Source organism: Scyliorhinus canicula, chromosome 6 (genome assembly GCF_902713615.1).
Source record: "Scyliorhinus canicula chromosome 6, sScyCan1.1, whole genome shotgun sequence".
NCBI lineage: Eukaryota > Metazoa > Chordata > Chondrichthyes > Carcharhiniformes > Scyliorhinidae > Scyliorhinus > Scyliorhinus canicula.
Genome location: NC_052151.1, coordinates 43,140,725 through 43,164,568, shown reverse-complemented (window position 1 = coordinate 43,164,568; position 23,844 = coordinate 43,140,725). Strand labels below are relative to the sequence as shown.

The 23,844-nt window shown below is 47.4% G+C and overlaps 1 protein-coding gene across 1 annotated transcript in view; it reads left to right on the top strand.

The window, feature by feature from the left end:
* The window catches only part of crybg1a (crystallin beta-gamma domain containing 1a), a 114,301-nt gene that overhangs the window by 49,731 nt on the left and 40,726 nt on the right, over positions 1–23,844 (top strand). Inside the window, exons 9-11 of the mRNA XM_038799243.1 lie at positions 521–669; positions 6,414–6,540; positions 13,022–13,167. Of these exons, the coding sequence (XP_038655171.1) occupies positions 521–669; positions 6,414–6,540; positions 13,022–13,167 (422 nt within the window). The remainder of the gene's footprint in view (positions 1–520; positions 670–6,413; positions 6,541–13,021; positions 13,168–23,844) is intronic.

Genomic DNA, 23,844 nt, shown 5'->3' with positions numbered 1-23,844 from the left:
CAGGAATGTAGTTGACTCTCAAATGCCTTCAAAACGGACACTTAAGGATGGCCCAGCTAGCATCGCTCACGTCCTGTAAATGAATGATAAATTAGGAATAGGGAATGAAAATGCTGGCTTAGCCAACAATGCCCACATCCCATGCATGATAAAGAAACTAAAGAATTCTTGATTGACAGGTTCATTTTTCAAAATAAGTTATGCATGACAGTAGCATTGGAGATGAGTAGGTACATCTATATATATATTTGTCCAGGACAATTGGATGGGCTGTTTATTGGTTCATAATTTTTACGGTTGGAGAAAGATTTTAGGGTTGCTTTACTGGCCCCATCCTAGTGAGATTTCGTGTCGCCGTTGCCTTTCTTGCCGTCGGCGAACACGGGTGTGCAATCACACCCATAATTGATATCTGCTGATTTTATACTTCAGTGCTCAGGAAATGCTTATTGAGATGTAAGGATGAATGTTCTTCTTCAATCCCCATTCAACCATGTGCTATTGTTAATTTACATTGCAGGTGATTGTATATGAAAAGCCTTTCTTTGAAGGTAAACAGCTGGAACTTAAAACAGATGTATTCAGCTTTGTTGAAGGAGATGAAGAAACAGCTGTGTGCCACACTTATCCATTCGCAAATATTGGCTCATTGAAAGTTATTGGAGGATTGTAAGTTGTATTTACCCACTGAAAGATATTAATTTAAATTTTTTTGTTGTGATATGCTGATTGATGCAGTTTGGAACAAGTATGTTTACTTTTAATCAAGCAGAGCTAGTTAAATCATAATTATGGAAATGTTGCAGCTGTTCATTATCATATGGTAGAAACATTTTACCAGGTGCATCATTCATTCATGAATATAGAAGTAAGAGTGATAAATTTCCCAATAGCTTCATCTTTGTTTTTCTAGCCTTGCTCATAACACCATTGAAGTATTGGCTAATTAGGAGAGGATTTAACATGCATTAGAGCTAATTATATAGGTGGTTTGCAGTTAGTAATATGCCTAATCATGGAGTTGAGAAGAAAATGAAGTTCCTTTGGTTTATTTTACATCCATTGATAATGTCTTTTAAAAGAAAGAAACAACTTAATAAAATGAGAGCATTTCTAGAATGGTTAAAAGTGATGTTGACATTACAACAGAGATTTCCAATGCTGGCACAACTTTTAATGGAATTATTTACCAGGTAAAGAGCAAATGACGGTGTTGAAAAAATTATATATGTGCTGGTGGTATTTTATGCCCTCCCAGTGGCATATTTGGAAGCAGGTTATGACAGGGAGGGTAAGTGACTTGTGGAGACCCTACCACCTTCTCCCTTCCACCCCGGCATCACTTGAGGTCTTTAAACAGGCAGTTAAGCGAACTGCTTGTTGGGTGAGGATCTCGACAAGCAAACCTCTGAGAGCCTGCACCTGCTCTTGCTGACCAACCCCCTGCACTGCAACTCAGCAACTCCAACCCACAAAGACCCTCTCGCCATCACTTGCTTCTGGCCTGGGTCGCTAGCAACTTTGGGCCTCTGGTGACTTTATTTCCTGCAGCAGCCAGTTTCCCCTGTGGCGTTGCTGAGCACAAGAGCTGCCATCCTCTGATTGGCAGGCAGCTCTCGGTGGCGGGATATCCACCCCCAGGGTCCAGATCCCATGGAAGTCCTGCCGGTGGCCTGCTAATTGCCTGATTGCTTCATAATTTGGCAGACAAAGTGGGTCTCTTGTTGGGTCTCCAGCTGGTGGCCGAGATCCCCATCACTGGCCTCCGTAAAATTTCCCCACTTCACGCTCCACCAGGTTTCTGGCAAGATGATTTGTTGGTGATTCTACAAGGTTGGATGATTTATATTTGATGCTGTTGTGATTTAAAAAAAAAACCTTTCTGTAGTCTCGGTGTTCAGTGAAGGTAAAAGAGATTTAAATATCGCGCATGGCAGCTCTTGGGTCCCTCAAGTTAGTTTAAAGTTTCATCCCTGTTGAGAGCCACCCCTAGATGATCCCATAGTCATGTCACCAGCATGGTTTCAGGGTACTCTTCAAGTTAAAAAGTGATCTATGTGTGGAATGAACATTCGGATAGAGTAATGAAAGATTCTGGAGACATTAAAAAATCTATTCAATGCTACAACGGGAGTGGGAATCTTATAGTCTCTAGGGATGGTTGAACTGAAATGGGCCAAAAGGATGTTTCTCATCCATAATTTTTGTGTCCATGCGCAGGCATGTTTTTTTTGTCAGGTTCTTTTTATTATGCCTCGTTTGCCTTGAGGTATTCATTGTGTTCTAATGCAGCACCAGCAAACCTGAAATGCAGAGTAGATAATGAACATATTTTAATTATGCAAAACTCCTTTATATATGAGTTCTTCTCTCACAGGCTAAAAATGGGCAGAATAAATTGCATCTGTTACAATTGTTGTGTGCTTGTTGACCTTCATTTTTCTGCCAGCTTGTTTAAATAGGCAAATCCAGAAAATTGTAGGCATGCATAACCACGGTCGTTCAGGAGGTAACATTTTTAACTGTATTTATCAGGCTCTAGGTTAATGAGTTGCTTTCATTAGGACTATAGATTATAGACCATTGATTTCTGTGTCATCTGTGGTTCAGTTGGTAGAACTTCCATCATCTGGAACCCCTACCCACCACATCTGGTATCTTTGTGCATCCCCTTCCAGTAAACGATGTGGAATCCCTTTGACCCCCTTGTTTGTGAGCTTTTCATACACCCTTGTCGGGGTCTAGCTTCCCTTCCATTATTTCTCTTCTTCTTCCACCTCCTTGCCCTTCTGCCTACCATTGTGAGCCCTCACCCTTCCTCCAAACCTCTTGTTGCACAGCCCCTCCTTCCACATTGCTCCTTTGTTTTCATCAGGCCAACCCTCCCACCTCTCATTCCACCTCTGGTCAAACTTTGTTGCGGTGGCTGCATGAGTCCTGCACCACAGCCCTGTCCGGATAGTCACTAGTGTGTGGCACTAGGGTGAAGAAGAACCCCAAGTGCAGTACTGATCCGAGATGGTGTCACAGGAGGGTCCATGAGTCCAGCAGCATGGGGACTATCAGCTCAGCATGAAGATGGGGGGCAGGAATGGTCTACCCCAACAGAATGGCAAAGAGTGCATCAGGAGCAACGCAGCACTGTGGCAGAAAGTTGTGCACTCACCTTGAAGTTGCTTGTGAACTGAGGACCGCCTAGTGCACGTACTCTTCACCAATCCGGTTTTAGACCGATGTGATGCCACGCTGGCGTGATGCATGATTGGAAGGCATGACAGGCAGCTATTTCAATAAGCATTCATGCGATTCAAATGAATGCAAATGGTGTTCACGCCACCAGCCAGCGGGAAGACAGACCCTCAATTAAACCCATCATTGGGAGAATTTCAAAGTGATTGAACGCCGGATGGTTTCTGACCTAGCTCCTGCTAGGTTCTCCTAATTCCCGCCACCAAACACCAAACCTGCTGCAGGCGGGACGGGAAAGCCCCGTCCACCGTCTTATGGACCAGATCTCAAGCTGAAGTCTTGTCTTCTCTCTCAGGTGGGCATAAAAGTTCCCATGCTGCTAATCCCAAGAAGGACAGAGGGGATAGCCCGGGTGCTTTGGCATAATTTGATTTGGGTGTTGGGGCTACTCAGGTCAGGTCAACGGGATGGTCAAGGGGATAGAGTTGGAGTTGGTGTGTCAAAGGGGGTAGTCGGGTGGGGGTGGTCAATTGGGAAGAAGGGGTGGGGTCAGCGCCGTAGGCAGCACTGCTAACCACTGCGCCACCAGAGTCAGTTGTAAAGTTACCCAGGAGTGAGGCTAGGTTTGTTTCCCTGTCTAACCTTTCCTGGGTAACTTATCAAGCTAAGCAAGTCAGAACCCCACAAAGGTTCTGACTCTAATTCAGACTTGAAGACTTATTTGGGGAAGGATCCCAGCAAGCAGAGAAATTGCCCTTTGGATGTTCAAACTTCCTGGGCAATTCCCATGGAGTCCATAAGAGCAGAAGACATAAGAGCAGAAGTAAGCTCTTCAGCCCATCGAGTCTGCTCTGCCATTCAATGAGATCATCGCTGATCTGATATCCTCAACTCCCGCCTTATGTCCATAACCCTTGATTCCCTTACTGATTAAAAATCTGTCTATCCCAGCCTTCAACATACTTAATGATTTATCCTCAACAACTCTCTGCAGTAAAGAATTCCGCAGATTTACTATCCTCTGAAAGAAGAAATTCTTCCTCATCTCTGTCTTAAATAGGTGACCCCATACCCTGAGGTTATGCCCTTTGGTCCTAGATTCTCCTACAAGATTAAACATCCTCTCAGCATCTACCCTGTCAAGCCCCCTGAGAATTCTGTTTGTCTCAATAAGGCCACGTCTCATTCTTCTAAACTCCAATGAGTACAAGCCCAACCTACTCAACCTGTCCTCATAGGAAAATACCTCCATACCTGGAATCAACCTAGTGAATCTTCTCTGGACTGCTTCCAATGCCAGTATATCTTTGCTTAGATTATGGAACCAAAACTGTTCACACTATTCCAGGTGTGGTCTGACTAGTGCCTAGAATAGTTTTAGCAGGACCTCCCTGTTTTTATACTCCATTCCCTTTGAAATAAAGGCTAACATTACATTTGTCTTCCTAATTACCTGCTGAACTTGCATGCTATATTTTCATGATTTATGCACAAGGACCCCAAATCCCTCAGTGCAGTCTTTCTCCATTTATATAATATTCAGCTCCTTTATTCTCCCTAACAGAGTACATAGCTTCACATTTTCCATTCCATCTGGCAAGTTTTTGTCCACTTGCCTAACCTGTCTATAGCCCTCTGTAGACTCTTTGTGCCATTCTCACCACTTGCCTTCCCACCTTTTTTTGTGCCATCCGCAAACTTGGCAACATTCCATTTACTTCCCTCGTCCAGGTCAATAATATATATTGTAAGTAATTGTTTCACAATTACTTGTTGCACTCTATTAGTTACAGGTAGCCATCCTGAAAATGTTCCTCTTATCCCAACTCTCTGTCTTCTATCAGTTAACCAATCCTCGAGCCATACAAATATACTATCCCCAACACGATGGGTCTTATCAAGCAGCCTTTTGTATGTTACCTTATCGAACACTTTTTGGAAATCCCAAGTAAATTACATCTACTGATTCTACTTCATCTTTCCTGCTCGTTACAACCTCAAATAATTTTAATAAATTTGTCAGGCAGGATTTCCCTTTCATGAAGCCAAGTTCATTTTGCTTGATTTTATTAAGCATTTCTAAATGCACTGTTATTACATCCTTTATAGTGGACTCAAACATTTTCTCAATGACAGAAGTAAAGTTAACTGGCCTACAGTTACTTGTTTTTCGTCTCCCTCCTTTTTTGAATAATAGTGTTATATTGGCAATTTTCCAATTCTGTGCGATTTATCCAGAATTTTGGGATTCTTGGACGATTACTACCAGTGTTTCCACTATTTCTGTAGCTACCTCACTTATTATCCTGTGATGGAACCCATCAGGTTCAGGGGATCAATCAGCCCTTAGCCCCATTAGTATCCCTACTACTTTTTCACTGGTGATTGTTATTGTGTTTATTCCCCCCCCTTCTGCCCCTTGATTATATAATGTTTTTGGAATGTTATTATTCTACTTTGAAGACTGATGCAGAGTATTTGTTTAACTCCCCTGTCATTTCTTGGTTCCCCGTTATTATTTCCCCAGTCTCATTCTCTAAAGGGCCTATGTTCACTTTGGCCTCTCTTTTCATTTTTACAAATTTAAAGAAGCTCTTGCTGTCTGTTTTTATATTGCTTGCCCTCATAGTTTACCTTGACCCCTTTATTATTTTTTTTGTCCTCTTTTGTTGGTTTTTAAAACTTTCCCAATTCTCTGTCTACCACAAAACTTTGCCACGTTATATGTTTTTCTTCCAGTTTAATACCATATTTTACTTCCTTGGTTAAGCATGGTTGATTTATCCCCTTCCTAGAATCCTTCTTCCTCACAGGGATATAACGTTGTTGTGAGTCATGGACTATTTTTAGAAACGTTTCGACCATCTTTCCTGTTAAACTCCTTTCCCAGTCCACTACAACCAACGCTGCCCTCATTCCTTTATAATTACCCGTATTTAAGTGTAGCACAGTTCTTTCTGATCCAGGTTTTTCCCTCTCAAATTGAATGCTAAATTCTACCATGTTATGGTTACTGCTTCGTAGGGTATATTTTATTTTGTGATTGTTCCTTATACCTGCCTTGCATTGGGACCTCCGAGGGAGTCCTGCAGCACATCCTCTGGGAATGTCTGGTCACACACTGTCCTGAGACTGGAAGAACTAGGCAAATTAGTTCTCTGTATTAGCTGAACACATTTGATTAACAGCAATTCAGCCCATTAATTGTCTTTATTTTTTCCTAGCTGGGTCGGTTATGAGAAGCCAGGGTTTCAAGGCCATCAGTATGTACTGGAAGAAGGAGAGTACCAAGAATGGAATGACTGGGGAGGCTATGATGAACATCTTCAATCATTGCGGTTTATTCAAGTTGTAAGTTTATTTTGCTTATTGGGAAGTTATTTTTGCAATTCAACAATTTTTAGATTGCATTCTTACTAACAATCCCCTTCCGCTACCTCTAAAAAAAACTTTCAGATGATGATTTGTATAAACATGTGGTTCCATGGGTACCAGCAGGATTATGTTACTGCTCTCATTCCTTGTGTGTGCCCAGGCTGTGAGGGCTACTGGAGTAATTCATTGCTTGTGGATAATGTATTTGAGACCAATCCAACTGTCATGGGTGCAGTTTCTGGTCGAAGTCCCAAGGCAGTGAGCCGAAACGAAGATAATAACATTAAAAAGCAAGAACAGGAACAGGAGATACGGCATATTCGGCCACAAGAACATGGCTGATATTGGCCTAAGAATTAGAATTTCTACAGTGCAGAAGGAGGCCATCCAGCCCGTCGAGTCTGCACTGACCCTCTGGAAGAGCACCCTACCCAAGCCCACTGCCCTGCCCCATCCCCGTAACCCCATAACCTCACCTAACCTACACATCCTTGGACACTAAGGTGTAACGAAAAGGGTTTCCTTTACTCTACAACAAGCTGGTATCGGGTGTCACAGATAACTGTGGGTGTCTCTCCTGCAGGTGTTGAACCCACAACCCAGAAGTGTCGCCCTGGGATAGCTTCGCAAGAGAGAGGGAACAAGTCTCACTGTTTATACCTAACCAGTGAGGTTGTCCTTATGCCACACCAGTTACCCTGACTGCCACATACGCCTGTGTGTGTCTCTCTCTTGTGATGGTGAAATGTCACCCGGAAGTGCCCCACTTGTGCAACTTCACATCCAGTAGCCTCTCTTGATTGAGCATGTTCAAAGCGCTCGGATTTCCTTTTTGGTCCTCGACTAAGGGATTAAGTCCTGGCAATTATTGTGCCTTAACCAGAGCAGACAGTGAAAGGAAGGTGAGACCGCAACAATGGTAGATTTAAAATAATTGATTTAGTAAAGAGAAATTAAGTTTTCTGCAAGTCAGATTAACCCACACACACAAACATCGATTATGAAATACTGTGTGTAAAACAAGAGACTAAAGACCACATCGAAAATTCTTACAGTTTATACAGATTTACTTTAGCCCCCGCAAACACAGATACACAGATATATTCACTCACCCACCCCAAACCTCAACAATCTATACTAATTGGGAGTTTTCTGTGAGCTGGAGGAATATATACTCACCGCTCCAGGAACAATGGGGCGGTATTTTCCGCTCCCGGTAAAAATCGGGATGGCCGTCGTGAAATCGGCCGAGGTTCACGACGGCCTCGGGGCCCGCTCCCCGCACGTAATTCACCCCCACCCGGGGGGCTAGGAGCGGGCCTCCGTCTTTCCCGCCCGCGACCTTGTCGTGCCGGAAATTACGTGCAAAACGGCGCATTTGTGAGGTCATCCGCGCATGCGTGGGTTGACGGTTCCAAACCGCGCATGCGCGGATGACTTAATCGCGCAGACGGCGCGAACCGCGCATGCACGGTGGCCGTCTGTCTCCTCAGCCGCCCGGCAAGACGTGGCGGCCTGATCTTGCCGGGCGGCGGAGGGGAAAGAATGCGTCTGTTTTGGACGCTGGCCCGACGATCGGTGGGCACCGATTGCGGGCCTGTCCCCTCCCGAGCACAGTCGTGGTGCTCCCGTGCCAATCGGGCCCCTAGATGCCCCAAACGGGCATCTGGCACCCGTTTCACGAATGCAGCAATCAGTTGTGGTTGCTGCCGTGGTGAAAGGGGCGTGAAGGGCCGGCCGCTCGGCCCATTGGGCTCGGAGAATCGCCGTTTGCCGTGAAAAACGGCGAGTGCCGATTTTTCCGAGCGGGAGTGGGAGAATCGCTGGGGACGCCAGGGGGGCGTAGAAAATGTCGGGTGGCCCTCCCACGATTCTCCCACGCCACATGGGGAGCGGAGAATTCCGCCCAGGATAGTTTAAAAAAACGTTGGCGCAGATTTCTTTGGATCTTCTTCTAAGCTGGCTAGTCAGGATGGCTTATTGCTCCTCCGCTTCTCGTGGTCTGTTTTCAGCAAGTCAAAGCGTGCCAGGCAATAGAGCAGAGACCAAAAACAGTTTCTCAGACTTGTCATTTTATGGGCAAAACCCTGAATGGGTCAAATACTGACCCCTCCCACAGGTGAGTTCCAGGACAAAGGAAGCCTTTCTGATTGTTGACAGGATGGAAGTTCCCCAACCAAAAGGCGTCATAATGTAATTTGATTTTAATCAGTGTCTACAAATGCTTGAAATGTCTCCGGTTTCTGCTGGTCTCTTGACAATAGTCGCTGGAGACAACTTTAATTGTTATCCCATTGAAGTATTGTGGTTCCGTCTGGCCAGGGTAACAAGTGATTTACATTTCAACTGCCCCTCTTTGAATGAGATCGGGTCGTTTCCTTCCCGCATAATTTTCATGACTCATGTCATGCCTGCTTGTCTTGAAAAATGAATATTCCGTTGTCTGCTTGCAGACATAGTTTGTACAGCAATCTGTCCTTTTAAAATGAAATGTTCTTTTTCAAAGTGTCCAGTTCAATTTTTGGTCCCTTGATGAGTTTGCTATAACTTACAAAGGGGCAATTTAGCATGGTCAATTCACCGAACTTGCACATCTTTGGACTGGGAGGAAACCGGAGCACCAGGAGCAAACCCACGCAAACATGGGGAGAAAGTGCAAACTCCACACAGTCACCCAAGGCCAGAATTGAGTCCCTGGTGCTGTGCCAATGCGCCGTCCCTTCAATTCCTTCTTCAACCCCACTTTCCCGCCCACTTTCTATATCTCTAAGAAATGAAGAATCTATTCATCTCACCAATATCAAATGATGATTCATTTGCAACCCCCTGGATTACAGAATTCCAAAGATTCACAACCCTTTGAATGAAGACATTTTTCCTCGGCTGGAACTCTTCGGCTGTTGGGATTCTCTTTTCCTGTAGGAAATGCACCCCTGCCTATGGGTTTCCCAGCCGCGCGGAGTGGCTTCAATGGGAAATCCCATTGACAAGCGGCGGGAGTAGAGAATCACGCTACCAGCGAACGGTCCGCTGCCGAGAAACACGCGGTTTGGGGCCCGCAGAGACCCACCCCTCATCAGTCCTTATTGATCAGCCCCTTATTCTGAAACCATGCCCCCTTGTTCCAGGTTCCCCCGGCAGGAAAAGCAATGTTTCGTAGTCTATCCTGTCAATCCCCTTCATTATCTTGACTGTTTATTCGAAACACCAGACAATATAAACACAATTTTCTTGGCCTCTCATCACTGGACAATCCTCTTATCCCAGGAACCAATTAGTGAACCTTGACTGTGTTACCTCCAATACAAGTAAATCCTTCCTTAAATGTTGAGAACAAAATTGCACACAGTATTCCAGATATGTCTCACTGAAGCTCTGTACAATTTCGTGTTGTACTCCAATCCCCTTGCAATAAAAGCCAACTTGCCATTTGCTTTCTATATTGCTTGCTGTACCTGCAGGCAACCTTTGTGTGTTCCTTGTACGAGTGCATCCAACTCTCTCTGAACTTCAACATTTACAAGTTTCAGGCCTTTTAAACTTTTCTATTGCTTTTCTATTCTTGTGACCAAAGTGTTATGCTGTCAGACTTGCCTCACACTGTATTCCATCTGCAAAGATAAAGATAGAGTTGCAGAGTCCAACCCCTTGTCCTGACAATGGAACCTGGACAATGCGTAAGAAAGGGGCGATCAAACTAGAGTGAAGTACAGGGTGGGTCTCCTTATGCCCTGGTCTGCTTTCGTTACCAGGAAGGCCATTTTGGTCTAGCCTTGTCTTTGTTCCAAGTGTTGGTCGCACTAGGAATAGTATTCCACTGCCCTCGCTGTCTGTCCCACAGTGAGCCCAGTCCACATTCTCATAGAATTTACAGTGCAGAAGGAGGCCATTCGGCCCATTGAGTCGGCACCGGCTCTTTGAAAGAGCACACTACCCAACCCACATCTCTACCCTATCCCCGTAATCCAGTAACCCCACCCAACACTTGTCAATTTTGAACACTAAGGGCAATTTAGCACCACCTAACCTGCACATCTTTGGACTGTGGGAGGAAACCGGAGCACCCGGAGGAAAACCACGCACACACGGGGAGAATGTGCAGACTCCGCACAGACAGTGAACCAAGCCGAGAATTGAACCTGGAACCCTGGAGCTGTGAGGCAATTGTGCTACCCACCATGCTGCCCATGAATTTTGATATTATCCATCCATGCCATCTTGGGTCTTCCATGTTTTCCATCACATTTTCCAGATGTTGCCTTACCTCTTCTTCCAAACTGTCCACTCCAGTTCTCATCACGTGTCCAACACATGTGAGCATCCTTGATATCACTGCCTCAACCAAGTTCCTCCTTTTTTTAAATTTAGAGTACCCAATTCTTTTTTGTCCAATTAAGGGGCAATTTAGCATGGCTAGACCACCTACCCATCACATCTTTGGCTGATGATGACTATCCGGAGGCTACAGACCGGCACGGAGACCCGCTACAACGACGCCCACGCAGCAAACAGGAGTGTAATCGAGTGGTGCTTCTGTATCCTGAAGATGTTGTTCAGGCGCCTGGACAGCTCTGGAGGGGCCCTCCAGTATGGCGGTGAGAAGATCGGCCGCATCGTAGCGGCCCGCTGCGTCCTCCACAACATTGCGCAGTTGAGAGGCGATGTGCTGGAGGAAAAGGGTGACACGAGTCCTCGTCCGACGACAAGGATGCGGGGTAGGGAGAAGCTGGGCAGAACATGGGGCGCAGGCAGGCATGGGAGGCCGCATGACATGTACGCCAGGGCCAAAACGAACGGGATGCTCTGATCACCTCCAGGCTCACTGACTTGGGTGGGGGAAAGTGGCCGGGGGCACGGACACCGGATCCTGATCCCCCCCCCCCCAATACCTGCAACCCCCTCTGTGATACATACCTGCTGCACCACAGAGTCCGGGCCCTGGGTTGGCGTTAACACGGGTCTTGTCCATGGGATGGAGGATGATGACATCACGCTTTTCGATGGGCTCTGGTGCTCCGCATGGTTTGACAGTCCACCCGCCCACAACATCCACCCATTTACCACCAGGAGCACACCCATCGTACGCATCTGACAGAGCATCGAGGCAGGTTGTAACAGTGTTAACAGGTGTTTAATGTGCGCAACTATTTACAGATACATGCTCTGGCTCCTATAACTAAACTGTGCCCTCCACCTGTGCCAACTTAACTGGTGTCTAACTTTCTGGCCTTACGGGCCCTAACGCTCTGTCTAGGTGGATGCCCAGATGGTATAACAGGAGTGGAGGCAGCCTGATGTGATTCCCGTCCTGTGATCTGGTCCCTGTTGACTACGTCTTCTGGTGCGAACGGGCCTGGATAGGCCTGGCTGCTGATCGGTGTTCCCAGGAGGCGTGGCCCACCAGATGCGGCAGGGACAGGGAGGGGGGGGGGGGGAGTCCAAGGTGCTGCGGCGTTCCGGCACTTCCCGTGCGGCAGTCACCGACACGGGCCCCATCACCTCCTCCTCCCTCGGGGTGCCCGATGGCCCCCGGTCTACTCCACCTGGAGTGTGCTTAACTGCAAATCTGAAACCCACACATTGAGGGCGGGATCCAGAACACGGCGTCTTTGGAGATCTTGTTCGCGGCTTCTCGGGAGATTTACCGGCCTTGTCGTGTCACCCAGTGGTGCGCGACAAGGCCGTCCAATCGCGCCCAGGTCGAAAACTGAGCTAACCTGTCGCTGCCTGTCACTGCACTGTACTGCACAATACATTTGCACATTGAAGAGGCCCAGCTTAAGTGGCAACAACTCTGATGACATTTCTCCGGAAGAAATTGCTGGAAGGCTGATGGCTCATTTGCATATCTGATATTGGTAGAGGGTGACCCATGCTGCAATCAATTCCTGTCAGGTTTGTCAATGAACTTTGGGTTTGGAATGTACCAGGTAACATTTAAAAAAAATCTGTACTGGTAGAGTGGTGGTGTAGTGGTATTTTCACTGGACAGTAATTCAGACACTTAGGACAATTCCCTGGGGGCCTGGGTTCAAACCCTGCCAGGGCAGATGGTAAAATTTGAATTCAATATAAATCTGGAATAAAAGTCTAAAGATGTCGATGAAACCATTATCATAAAAACTAGTGTCCTTTGGGGAAGGAAATCTGCCATCCTTACCTGGTCTGGCCTACATGCGCCTCCAGATCCACAGCAATGTGGTTGACAGTTCGAGGGCAATTAGGGATGAGCAACAAATGCTGGCCTTGCCTGCGGCACCCACATCCCATGAAAGAATAAAATAAAGTAGTTGAATTGTTTGACATTCTTTGCAAGCTTTGGAAAAATTAAGTCATTTTTCTTTTTTGGATTCTCACTTGAGACGTACTTTTTCTGGAGTATGCAATGCTTTTCTTTCTGAAGGGGCAGGAGCTACCTATATTTGTTAAACAATTAATACACTTTTTTAATACACAGAACTTGTCGAGTCCAGTCATGATAATGTACAATGAAAGAAACTTTTCTGAGAATGGTGGAAATATTGAAGTACTAGGGCCGGTTCCAGACTTGCAAGATACTGATCATGGGTTGAGGACGGAGTCAATAAATGTGCTAAGTGGAACGTAAGTCCAATTTAAATTATTTTAAAATTATAGCTGATAGTTGATCTGTTTTTCTGCAAAGAGATTATGCTGCTTAAAGATCCCTGCTGTTTTAGTTCAGTAACTTCACTATAGTGCTGTTTTTAGAAAGTTGGAATTCTTGGCCTGGCTATAATCCTCTCTTGATTGGTTGTGAAGCACTTGGGGACAACCTGAAGTCATGAAAGACTCTACCTTTTTTTCTTCCTTTACTGAAATAGTTCTTCTGTCCACCATCAAATCATAAAGTAATTGAAACTTCAGTATCGAACAATATAACCACTGGCAGAATTTAATTCCCTCCTTGGGAGCGGCTGAGGAGGTGGGGAAGGCTTAGAATGAAGATGCCGAGGTGGTGGGTTGAAGTTCTTGTTGCCTTCCCGCCTCCTGCTGATTAAGTAAAGGACAGGAAAGGTTGAGGCCAGCCTTCCTGTTTGGAGGACAATTGAGGTCATTAAGGGGCAAATTAATGACCATTTAAGGGTTTCGGTGTGCCCCAATTTTTAGAAATCCCAGTAAGGACCTTCAAGTGGCTATTGGATAGGTACATGGATTAGGGTAGAATAATGGAGTGTAAATTAATTTCTTCCTAAGGGCAGCACGGTAGCATTGTGGATAGCACAATTGCTTCACAGCTCCAGGATCCCAGGTTCGATTTCGACTTGGGTCACTGTCTGTGTGGAGTCTGCACATCCTCCCCGTGTGTGCGTGGGTTTCCTCCGGGTACTCCGGTTTCCTCCCACAGTCCAAAGATGTGCAGGTTGGGTGGATTGGCCATGATAAATTGCCCTTAGTGTCCAAAATTTTATGATTAACCTAGGACAAAAGTTCGGCACAACATCGTGGGCCGAAGGGCCTGTTCTGTGCTGTATTTCTCTATCTATCTATCCTGTCGCTTCCTCAAACCTGCCCTGCTACCTTCAGCAATTTGAGCATATTTTCCCCTCTGATCCTGCACCACCCTTTACTTTGCAATGTCTTTCCTCATTCTTCCAACAAAAATGTATCACTTTATATTTCTCTGCATTAACTCATTCCACAGCAAGTCCTCTTAGTGTCTATCACTATTCTTCCCTCAGTTCACAATACTTGACTATTTTGAAGTTTCACCCTGCACACAAGTTAGGTGATGACTTTATATCAAGAAAAGAGCAATTCATAGATTTTTAATCTAAAGAAAACTATAGGTACAATAAATGCCACCATTTCCACAAAAACTACATCAGCAGTCATTTTCCCTCCAGGGATTCCATTCTCTCTTCACCAAAATGCTCTCTTTCCCAGTTCTCAGATGTAGCTTCCCCCTTCGATGTTCAATATAGTTACAGGAACAATGTGACTCTCTGACATTCATCCTCCAGTTCACAAGAGCCTTGCAAGATTCTTGTCTTGGCTTGAGCCATCACTAGCAATTCAACTTATGACAAATGATTAAAATACATGGTCTGATGTAGGATTCTGAGGACTCTTGACAGGGTCAAAGTGGAAACACGTCCCCTCTTGTAGGATAATCCAGAACTAGAGGTCACTGTTTAAAAATAAAGAGTCAGGGAGGCATGCTGGCACAGTAGTTAGCACTGCTGCCCCACGGTGCCGAGGCCCAGGCTAATAGTCTGGGGACACGGGTTCAAATGCCACCACAGCAGCAGTGTGACTATTACCATCAAGCTGGAGGTCAACCCTGGCTCAGTGGGAGTACAGGAGAGCATACGGGGAGTAGCAACACATTTATCTAAAAATGAGGTGTCAAGCTGGGGAAGGTACAGCAAAGGACTACTTGCCTGCCAAACAGTGGAAGCAGCGATAGTTGGAGCTAAGCTACAACCAATGTAACAAATCTAAGTACTGCATTCCAGCCAGGAATGGTGGTGGACAACAAAATAATTAACAGGAGGAGGGGCTCCACAAATATCCCCCCATCCCCAATGATGGGGAGCCAAGCGCTTGAATACGAAAGACACAGGGCGGGATTCTGCATCCCGCCAGACCCGTTTTCTTGTGCGGATACTCCCGTCCCGGCAACCGGCCAATAGGGTTTCCCATTGTGGCCACCCCCACGCTGTCGGGAAACCAGTGGGCATGAGTGCACTGCCGGCGAAGCGGTGGATCCCGCCGACGGAGAATCCCGCCCGGTATTTACAAGAATCTGCAGTCAGAAGTGCCGGGTGGATAATCCATCTCAGCCTCCTCCTGAGGACCACAGGATCATGGATGTCAATCTTCAGCCAATTCATTTCATTCCACTTGATATTAAAAAATGGCACCGGATACTGCAAAGGCTCTGTGAGAACATTCCGGAAATAGCACTGAAGACTGGTGCTCCAGAGCTAGCTGCAGTCTCCGAGACAAGCCGTTCCAGAACAGCTCCAACACTGGCATCTACCCGGCAAAATGGAAAATTATTCAGGTATGCCCTGTCCACAAAGAGGAGGACAAATCCAACTCGGCCAATAACTGCCGTATCAGTCTATTCTTGATTATCGACAAAGTGATGGAAGAGGCGTTTGACAGTCGCTGCCAAGTGACACTTACACAGCAATAACCTGCTCACTGGCACTCAGTTTGCCAGGTTTCTCAGCTCCTGACCTCATTATAGCCTTAGGAAACATGGGGAAAAGAGCTGAACAGAGGTGAGAGTGGCTGCCTTGGACATCATGGCTGCATTTGAGTGTGGCATTAATGAGCACTAGAAAAACGAAGTCTCTATGAATCAGGGGAAAACTTTAAAGAAATAGTCTATGCTATTGAGAAAATAAATTGTTTTGGCCAGGTCACTCTTATAGTACTTTGCCATTTCAGTGCAATGTGTCGCCAATGGGTTTGCGCCTGTGCTGTCTCCATATTCTAAGCAGTTGGGACATCACAGGGGTGGAAGGCAGCTGTTTAACCTAGAATATTAAGAAGACCAGTTAGCCTGGGATAAGCTGTTGTAGGAATCTACCGTGCGGTTTAAGTGTAATCTCGTATACACTTCAAAACTCAGTAGAAATTTAAGTTACACTTCTCGGATGCAAAATAAAAATCTTTTATTGTGTCTATTGATTCTAATTGAGAGACTGAAATCTTCTTGTGGTTACAAATCAAGTGTTCTCAATAAACCCTGCCCGCAGAAGACTTAAAGAGATATAATTGGCTTCATGGTTTACAAACAGATTTAACTTTCAAAATACAGGAATGGTTTTTTGCTCAAAGCAAAACAGCTTGCGCAGACTTTGAGTTAGAATGGAAATATGAAAATATGAAATAAGGATGGCGAATAGTTAGGTAAAAGGTATCGAGTGATCCTGGATGGAAAATGTCTGCCCGGACCTCTATGTTTGAAAATAATGTTATCAGTCTGACTCCATCTGTACCTACCCCGGCAGTGTGCTGATTGGCTTGGGTGGGTCTCAAATGCATTTGGTTGGATGGTCAGTTGTCAATCATCGATAAGCAACATTTATGAAGACATGTTGCTTTTTAGATGTTTGTCCTGTGTTGGAATGTGATTTATTCTTTTAATCAATTCCAGTTTTTACTGGTTTTTCTGCGGACTGCAATGTTATCTGCAATTCTGTTCATTAGAACAATGGATCAATTTAACCTTTCAGTGAAAATGCTGCATAAGTTCTAGCTAGCCTTTAGATGTTTCAAATTCTGTGCTTTCTTACTGCAAGCGGTGTGTTTTTGTAATCTAAGTTATGCTTGAAGTTTTAACTGGGCTTTAGTATTTATATTAAAATGGCTAAATTAATGATCCTTTTACCCATCAGAAAGAGCTGGTCCCCTTCAGCTGTATACTCACTGTTGAGAATTTACAGAGTAGATTGGCAGAAACAAGCAGCCACATTATTCATCATATTGGTTAGGAATTGATGTCTGAAGAACAGAATTAATTATTCTGACTGATCCTCGCAATTATGCTCACTTTGGGAATTGGATATTGGCACAATGCTCTTTCATTCCTAGGAATGGATTTCAATCCTACATTGTAAAAGTCTTCTGAATTAGACTTGGGGAATATCAGCTCCACTCCAACACCTCAACCGTCTGTCCGGCTTCATTAAAGTCCAGCACTGCGGCGTCCCTTGTTGGGCCTCTACGTATTGACCTCAAACGTTCTCCAGAATACATTTTAAGAACTCCACTCCATCTCAGCCCTTAACACTATGAATATCGCATATTGGGAAAGTTGAAATCACCTCATATAATTACTCCATTGTTATTATTTTTACACAACGCCACGAACCGCACACATATTTGCTCCTCAATTTCCCACTGACTATCTGGCGATCTGCATTAAACACCTAGCAATGTGGCCATCACCTTTTTATTCATAAGATCTATCCACAAAGCTTCATTTGATGCACCCTCCAAGATATCGAGCGGGATTCTCCGGCCTCATTACGCTCTCGCTCAAGCGAAACGAGGCTGGTGAATAGCGGGAGAGGCCAAAAACGAGAACCGCGCTAGGTGCCAGTTTATATAATAATAATATTCTTTATTGTCACAAGTAGGCTTACATTAACATTGCAATGCAAAGATATGGCCATTCCCATAGGAGAAATCAGGATCTCGCTGTAGCATGGCGAGAAACCAATTATCACCACCTAAGCCCTATTTGTATACAATTAACGGGAGCCATCCCATATACAGCGGCCTCCTGTCATTCATTGGCCTCCCCAGCAAGTGGTCACATTGGCGCCTATTAGTACTCCTGAAAAATGTGAACTCGGCGGAGGGACTTCCGTGGGGATCCGAGGAGGTGAATAGTCAACTTTGCTCACAGGCAAAGAGCCCGGGGGTGCTGCACTTGCCACCCCAGTGCTCGGTGGGGGGGGGGGGGGGGGGGGGGGGGACCCTCCCCAGGGGTGTGCTGCCATGGGAGGGTGGGGGAAGGCACTGGGGGGGACAACCGATCACTGCACCACCATGCCAACCCCTGAGGGGCAACCCATGTTCATGCCCATTTGTCCCAATGACTACGTATAACCCCCATCAACTGCTGAGGCCTCTGGCCATGCTGCTGAAGGCTATTGCTAATAGGGAATTGACAGTCATGGTTAAGTGAGCACATCACACACCTCAAGTGGATTCCCGTGGATGGGCAGGCCATGTAGCATGTGGGAGTCATTGCCAAGCATCCCAAAAGCCCCTTGATGCCTCGACACTGTGCTTGAACATTGCAGGAGGCAACACCACACATGCAGCAGCCAACATCCTAATGCCCAGGGGATGGGACACAGCTCCAGGGACATGCCCATGGCTAAAGGGTGGGTGGGTTCCACAGACAGGAGGTTGTCTGGAGAGATGAGCCAAGGGATCAAAGGTCAGCTCGAATTGCAGATGGAAGTAACAGAGGCGTCATAATGGTTGTGCACAAGGGTATTTGATGTGTTTTACAATTTTCCACTCTCCCGATGGTGCCATCCCCCCCTCCCCGCCTCCCCCCGTGCCTCAGTGATCCTCAATGTGCTTGACCCTCCTAGCTCCACCACAACGTCAAGTGTTTCCCAGGCTTCAAATCAGAAGTGGAGGAGGCCAGCTGCTTACCACGTCCCATGGCCTTCAATGCCCTTGGTGGGCGTCCTCTGGGGGCTCTGAAGCCTGAGGGCTCCGGTGGACTTGTTGACGGCACATGCATAGCCGTGCCACCCTGTTAGGTGAATTGGACCTATTCTCCCTCCTTGTGCCCATATAGATGCTGTAGTGTGGTGACTAGTGGGTTTTCACATAACTTCATTGCAGTGTTAATGTAAGTCTACTTGTGACACTAATAAAGATGATTATTATCCCGTGTGCTGACTTTGAGTTGGGCCCTCATCAGCGGGGTGGAACACGGGGTGCTGGTGGCCACTGTCGCCACTCCATGGGATGGGTCCGGGTTCGCACCCTGTGTCTCCTCCCGGTCGGTGCCCATAGGGCCCTGAGGTTCATCTAGGGAAGGAGGGGCAGCTGTTTCACGCCCCTACTGCCCCTGCATCATCTGGCTCTGCCAGTTCTGGCGGTTCCCCATGGTCTGCACCATCGTGAAGATGCCCTCGCAGATGCTCCTCAGTGACTGGGACAAGCTCTGCTGCGCCTCAGCCATGCTCATCTGAGAGTGGGACATGCCCGCGGCATTGGGTGACATTCTGCCGAGATCCTCAGCCATGGCCGACATCGACTGCGCGATGCCTTGGACACTATCACTAATGATGTCAATGGTGATATCTCCCTCTGAATGTCCCGGCTGCTCCCTATCGTCTCCATCATCTCTGCGTCCTCTGTACCACAGGCTCAGCATCAGGTTGGAACACAGCTGGGTCCTGGAATGCAGCAGCCCTCCAGCTACTGTCTCGCCTGGGCGTTTCTGCCTCCACCTGATGTGCATCAGCAGCAGTGTGATGCTCACCAGATTGTGCCCCCAAAGCCTGTCCATTAAGGTGTCCCACCAGGGAAGATGTTACCAATGATGGGGCAGCAGGGTAGCATGGTGGTTAGCATCAATGCTTCACAGCTCCAGGGTCCCAGGTTCGATTCCCGGCTGGGTCACTGTCTGTGTGGAGTCTGCACGTCCTCCCCCTGTGTGCGTGGGTTTCCTCCGGGTGCTCCGGTTTCCTCCCACAGTCCAAAGATGTGCGGGTTAGGTGGATTGGCCATGCTAAATTGCCCGTAGTGTCCTAAAAAGTAAGGTTGGGGGGGGGGGGGGGGGGGGGGTTGGTGCTGTTGGGTTACGGGTATAGGGTGGATACGTGGGTTTGAGTAGGGTGATCATGGCTCGGCACAACATTGAGGGCCGAAGGGCCTGTTCTGTGCTGTACTGTTCTATGTTCTATGATGGATGTGTCCAGAATCAGGGTTCACAGTCTGAGGATTTGCGGTAAACCATTTCAGACAGAGATAAGGAGACATTTCCTCACACAAAGAGTGGTGAGCCTGTGGAATTCATTACCACAGGAAGTAGTTGATGCTAAAACTGAATATATTCAAGAGGCGGCTGGATATAGCACTTGGGGAGAATGGGAATCAAAGGCTATGGGGAGAAAGCAGGATTAGGCTATTGAGTTGGATGATCAGCCATGATCGTGGTGAATGGCGGAGCAGGCTCGAAGGGCCAAAAGGCCTTCTCCTGCTCCTATCTTCAATGTATCTGTATGTATCTGCACTGGTGGAAGGTGGGTATGACAGTTGTGCCGCGACTATAATGGTTACATCCTCGGAGCTCTCTTCTGAGGTGGTCTCGTGGGAGGCTGGAGAGGCTTTCTCTCGCGCTCTTTTTAAACTCCCGGCTCTTCTTGTGCTCTTTTTGAATCCAGGCCCCTCCCGCACTCTTTGGCTGATCATCCAACTCAATAACCTGATCTTGCCTTCCCCCAATATCCTTTGATCCCCTTCACTCAAAGATCATCAAATTGGGCAAAAATTGACATTATTTTCCTTTTCATGGGGCCAGTGTTTCGACTTTCCTACCTTATGCCATTGTAAAATCACAAAGACCGCAGCAGTTCATGGATAAGCCGATGCTCCTTCTCAGGGCAATCGGGAATGAGCAGCAAATGAGCCCTTGCTGGTGTCACCCAGAACAAAACAAATTGGAATCACAGCTTTAAGAGATGAATCCCAACCTTGCCAGCAATTCATACCCAACTTTAGTTGATAAAGCTGTTACTGGGATTGGTGTTCAAATACAAGTCCGCATACTGCCTTATTTATTTTCTTCATGTTAACTCATTATTAAGGCAGGTAGCCTGTAATTCCAAATATTGAAAGGGGGCGAAACATGCTCTGCAATGTAGCTTTTAGTGAAGGCGGACTGGTGATTTGCAAAGAAGGAACCGAGAGTGTGTGCTGTAGACTTTAAACCAGGTGTCTGCATCAACCGCACTATTACTGTAAGATTGCTTTCCAACTTGGCAGAACGTTTAACTAATTCTTCACGAGGCTGTCAATCCACCTCACCACATTGGGTTTCTTTGCATGGAGAGTAGGCTCTCGTTGCTGGCTGTTGCTTTGTATTTTTTGAAATTCATTCTTGGGATCTGGATGTTTCTGGCAAGACTGACATTTACTGCCCATTGCTAGTTGCCGTATGAATATGTTGGTAGTGAGCCTTGCTGAATTGAGTGACTTGCTCGGCCACTTCAGGGAGCAGACAAAAGTAAATCATATTTATGTTGCTCTGGTGTGGTATATGAACTATATCAGTTATGAATAACAGGGCTCCTTTCCTGAAGGAGATTGCTTAGTTTTTGCCTTTGCCATAACTCCTATCAGCCCATTATGATCTGGGGCTCGTTGTACTTGGAGAAATCAACAGATATAATAACCGAGAAAGCGGTCAAGGTTATGGAGGGATACGATGAGACAAATACTGAAATTAACTCCACTGGTTGATATCGACGTAGGGTGACTGGGTGGAGTTTGCACATTCTTCCGGTGTCTCCGTTGATTTACTCCAGTTTCCTCCCACAGTTTAAAGAAGTGCAGGTTAGGTGGATTGACCATGCTAAATTGTCCTAGGTCGGGTGCTCTTCCGGAGGGTTGGTGCAGACTCAGTGGGCTGAATAGCCTACTTCTGCACTGTGGGGATTAGAACATAGAACATAGAACAGTACAGCACAGAACAGGCCCTTCGGCCCTCAATGTTGTGCCGAGCCATGATCACCCTACTCAAACCCACGTATCCACCCTATACCCGTAACCCAACAACCCCCCCCCCCCCCCTTAACCTTACTTTTTAGGACACTATGGGCAATTTAGCATGGCCAATCCACCTAACCCGCACATCTTTGGACTTTCTACTATCTAATTGTCAGAGATAAGGTAATATTCAGATATATAAATTTAAAATAGTTGAAGATTTAACGTGGAGGCGCAATACTCCCATCGGGAGACTAAGTCCCGACGCTGGAGTGAAAACCGGAGTGTTTGACTCCGGCGTGGGAGGCCGCTCCCAGCCCCCTATTCTCCCGCCCCCGGGGGGCTAGGAGCGGCGCCACGTCATTTACGCGTGCCGGGCCTTGGCGCCGCATAAAAGCGGCGCCGCGTAAATGCACGGTAGCCGTCCTTCCCGCAGCCACCCCGCAAGAAGATGTTGGATGGATCTTGCGAGGCAGCGGAGGAAAGGAGGTCCTCTCTTAGAGAGGCTGGCCCACCGATTGGCGGGCACCGATCGCGGGCCAGACCCCTTTTGAGGCCCTCCCTGGTGCAAGAACACCCTCCCCCCCTCCACAGGCCGCTTCTCTAGCGTTCCCATGTTGTTCCCGCTGGCAGCGACCAGATGTGGACGGCGCCGGCGGGAACCCGTCGTGTTGGGCAGGCCGCTCGGCCCATCCGGGGCCAGAGAATCGCCGCTCGTCCGTTACAAACGGCGAGCGGCGATTCTCCCAGCGGCCAGCCGTGAATCTCGCAGCGCCGGTTTGTGGGGGGCGGGAGAATCGGGTGCCGGGGCGGCGTGGCGGGTCTCGCTCAGCGCCCCGGTGATTCTCCCACCCGACATGGGGTGGGGGGGGGGGGGGGGCAGAATTCCGCCCAAGGGGCTGGATTCTCCCAAAATGGGGCTATGTCCCCAAACCGGTGTAAAAACAATGCAGGTTTACTCCAGAAATTCCAGAAACAAGTTGAGCTAATTCAATGCCCTGCAGGGGACTAGCAGGGGCCCTGAGTCAATCTCGCAGCTTTAGCTGCGGATAGGGGACAACGCACTTCCAGTTTGGAGTCTGTGCGTGCGCATGGCAGCGGCCTCCAGCGGCCACGTCGAGCCGAGCTCCATGGCGGACGTGGACTGCGGAGCCAGGCAGAAAAATGAGAGCCTCCTCCCTATTGGCCGCGCACACGAGCATCAAACTGGGTGGATATAACCCCCGGCCACCAATAAAGCCCCCCCTCCTGGTGTCCGAACACCCCGCCCCCGACCAGGGCTGAGTCTGCAGACGCCATGCCAGTATCCCAACCGGCAATAGTTGGTTAGTTCCATGCCGTCGGGAACTCGGCCGGTCAGGAGCGGATTTTTGCTGAGCGGGCTTTTGTCAATGCCCCCAGCCACTCGGCATACTCACACCGATTTTAGGGTCCTGGAGAATCGGCGAACTGGCGCCGGGCCCGATTACGGCGTGAAAGTGGATTTTCTGCCGAAAGCGCTACCGGCGCGGGGCTGCGGAGAATCCAGCCCAAGCTTTCTCACTGCTGCCTCACGGCGTCGAGGCCCCCGGTTCAATCCCGGTCCCGGGTCACTGTCCGTGTGGAATTTGCACATTTTCCCCATGTTTGCGTGGGTTCCGCCCCCACAACCTAAAGATGTGTAGGTTAGGTGGATTGGCCTCGCTACATTGCCCCTTAATTGGCAATAAATATAATTAGGTACTCTAAATTTAAAAAAAAGATAATGGGCCAGATTCTCTGATTCTGAGGCTGTGTGGGGGATCTTTACGTGGAGAATAGAACATAGAACATAGAACATTACAGCGCAGTATGGGCCCTTCGGAGGAGACTGCCCCGAGAGGAGCCTGGGAGCGATTAAGCGAGCGCTCAAGGTATCCCAAGCCAGTTCTTTTATCTTTTTACGTGGAAAAAATTGGCGGTGTCCCCTCACAAATGCTGCAACCGGTGAGAGGCTACCAGCTGCGCCACATAAAACACCCGGCCTCCACAAAATAAACGGCTGGGAAATGGGCAGATCCGTGGCCGCGCATGCGCGCG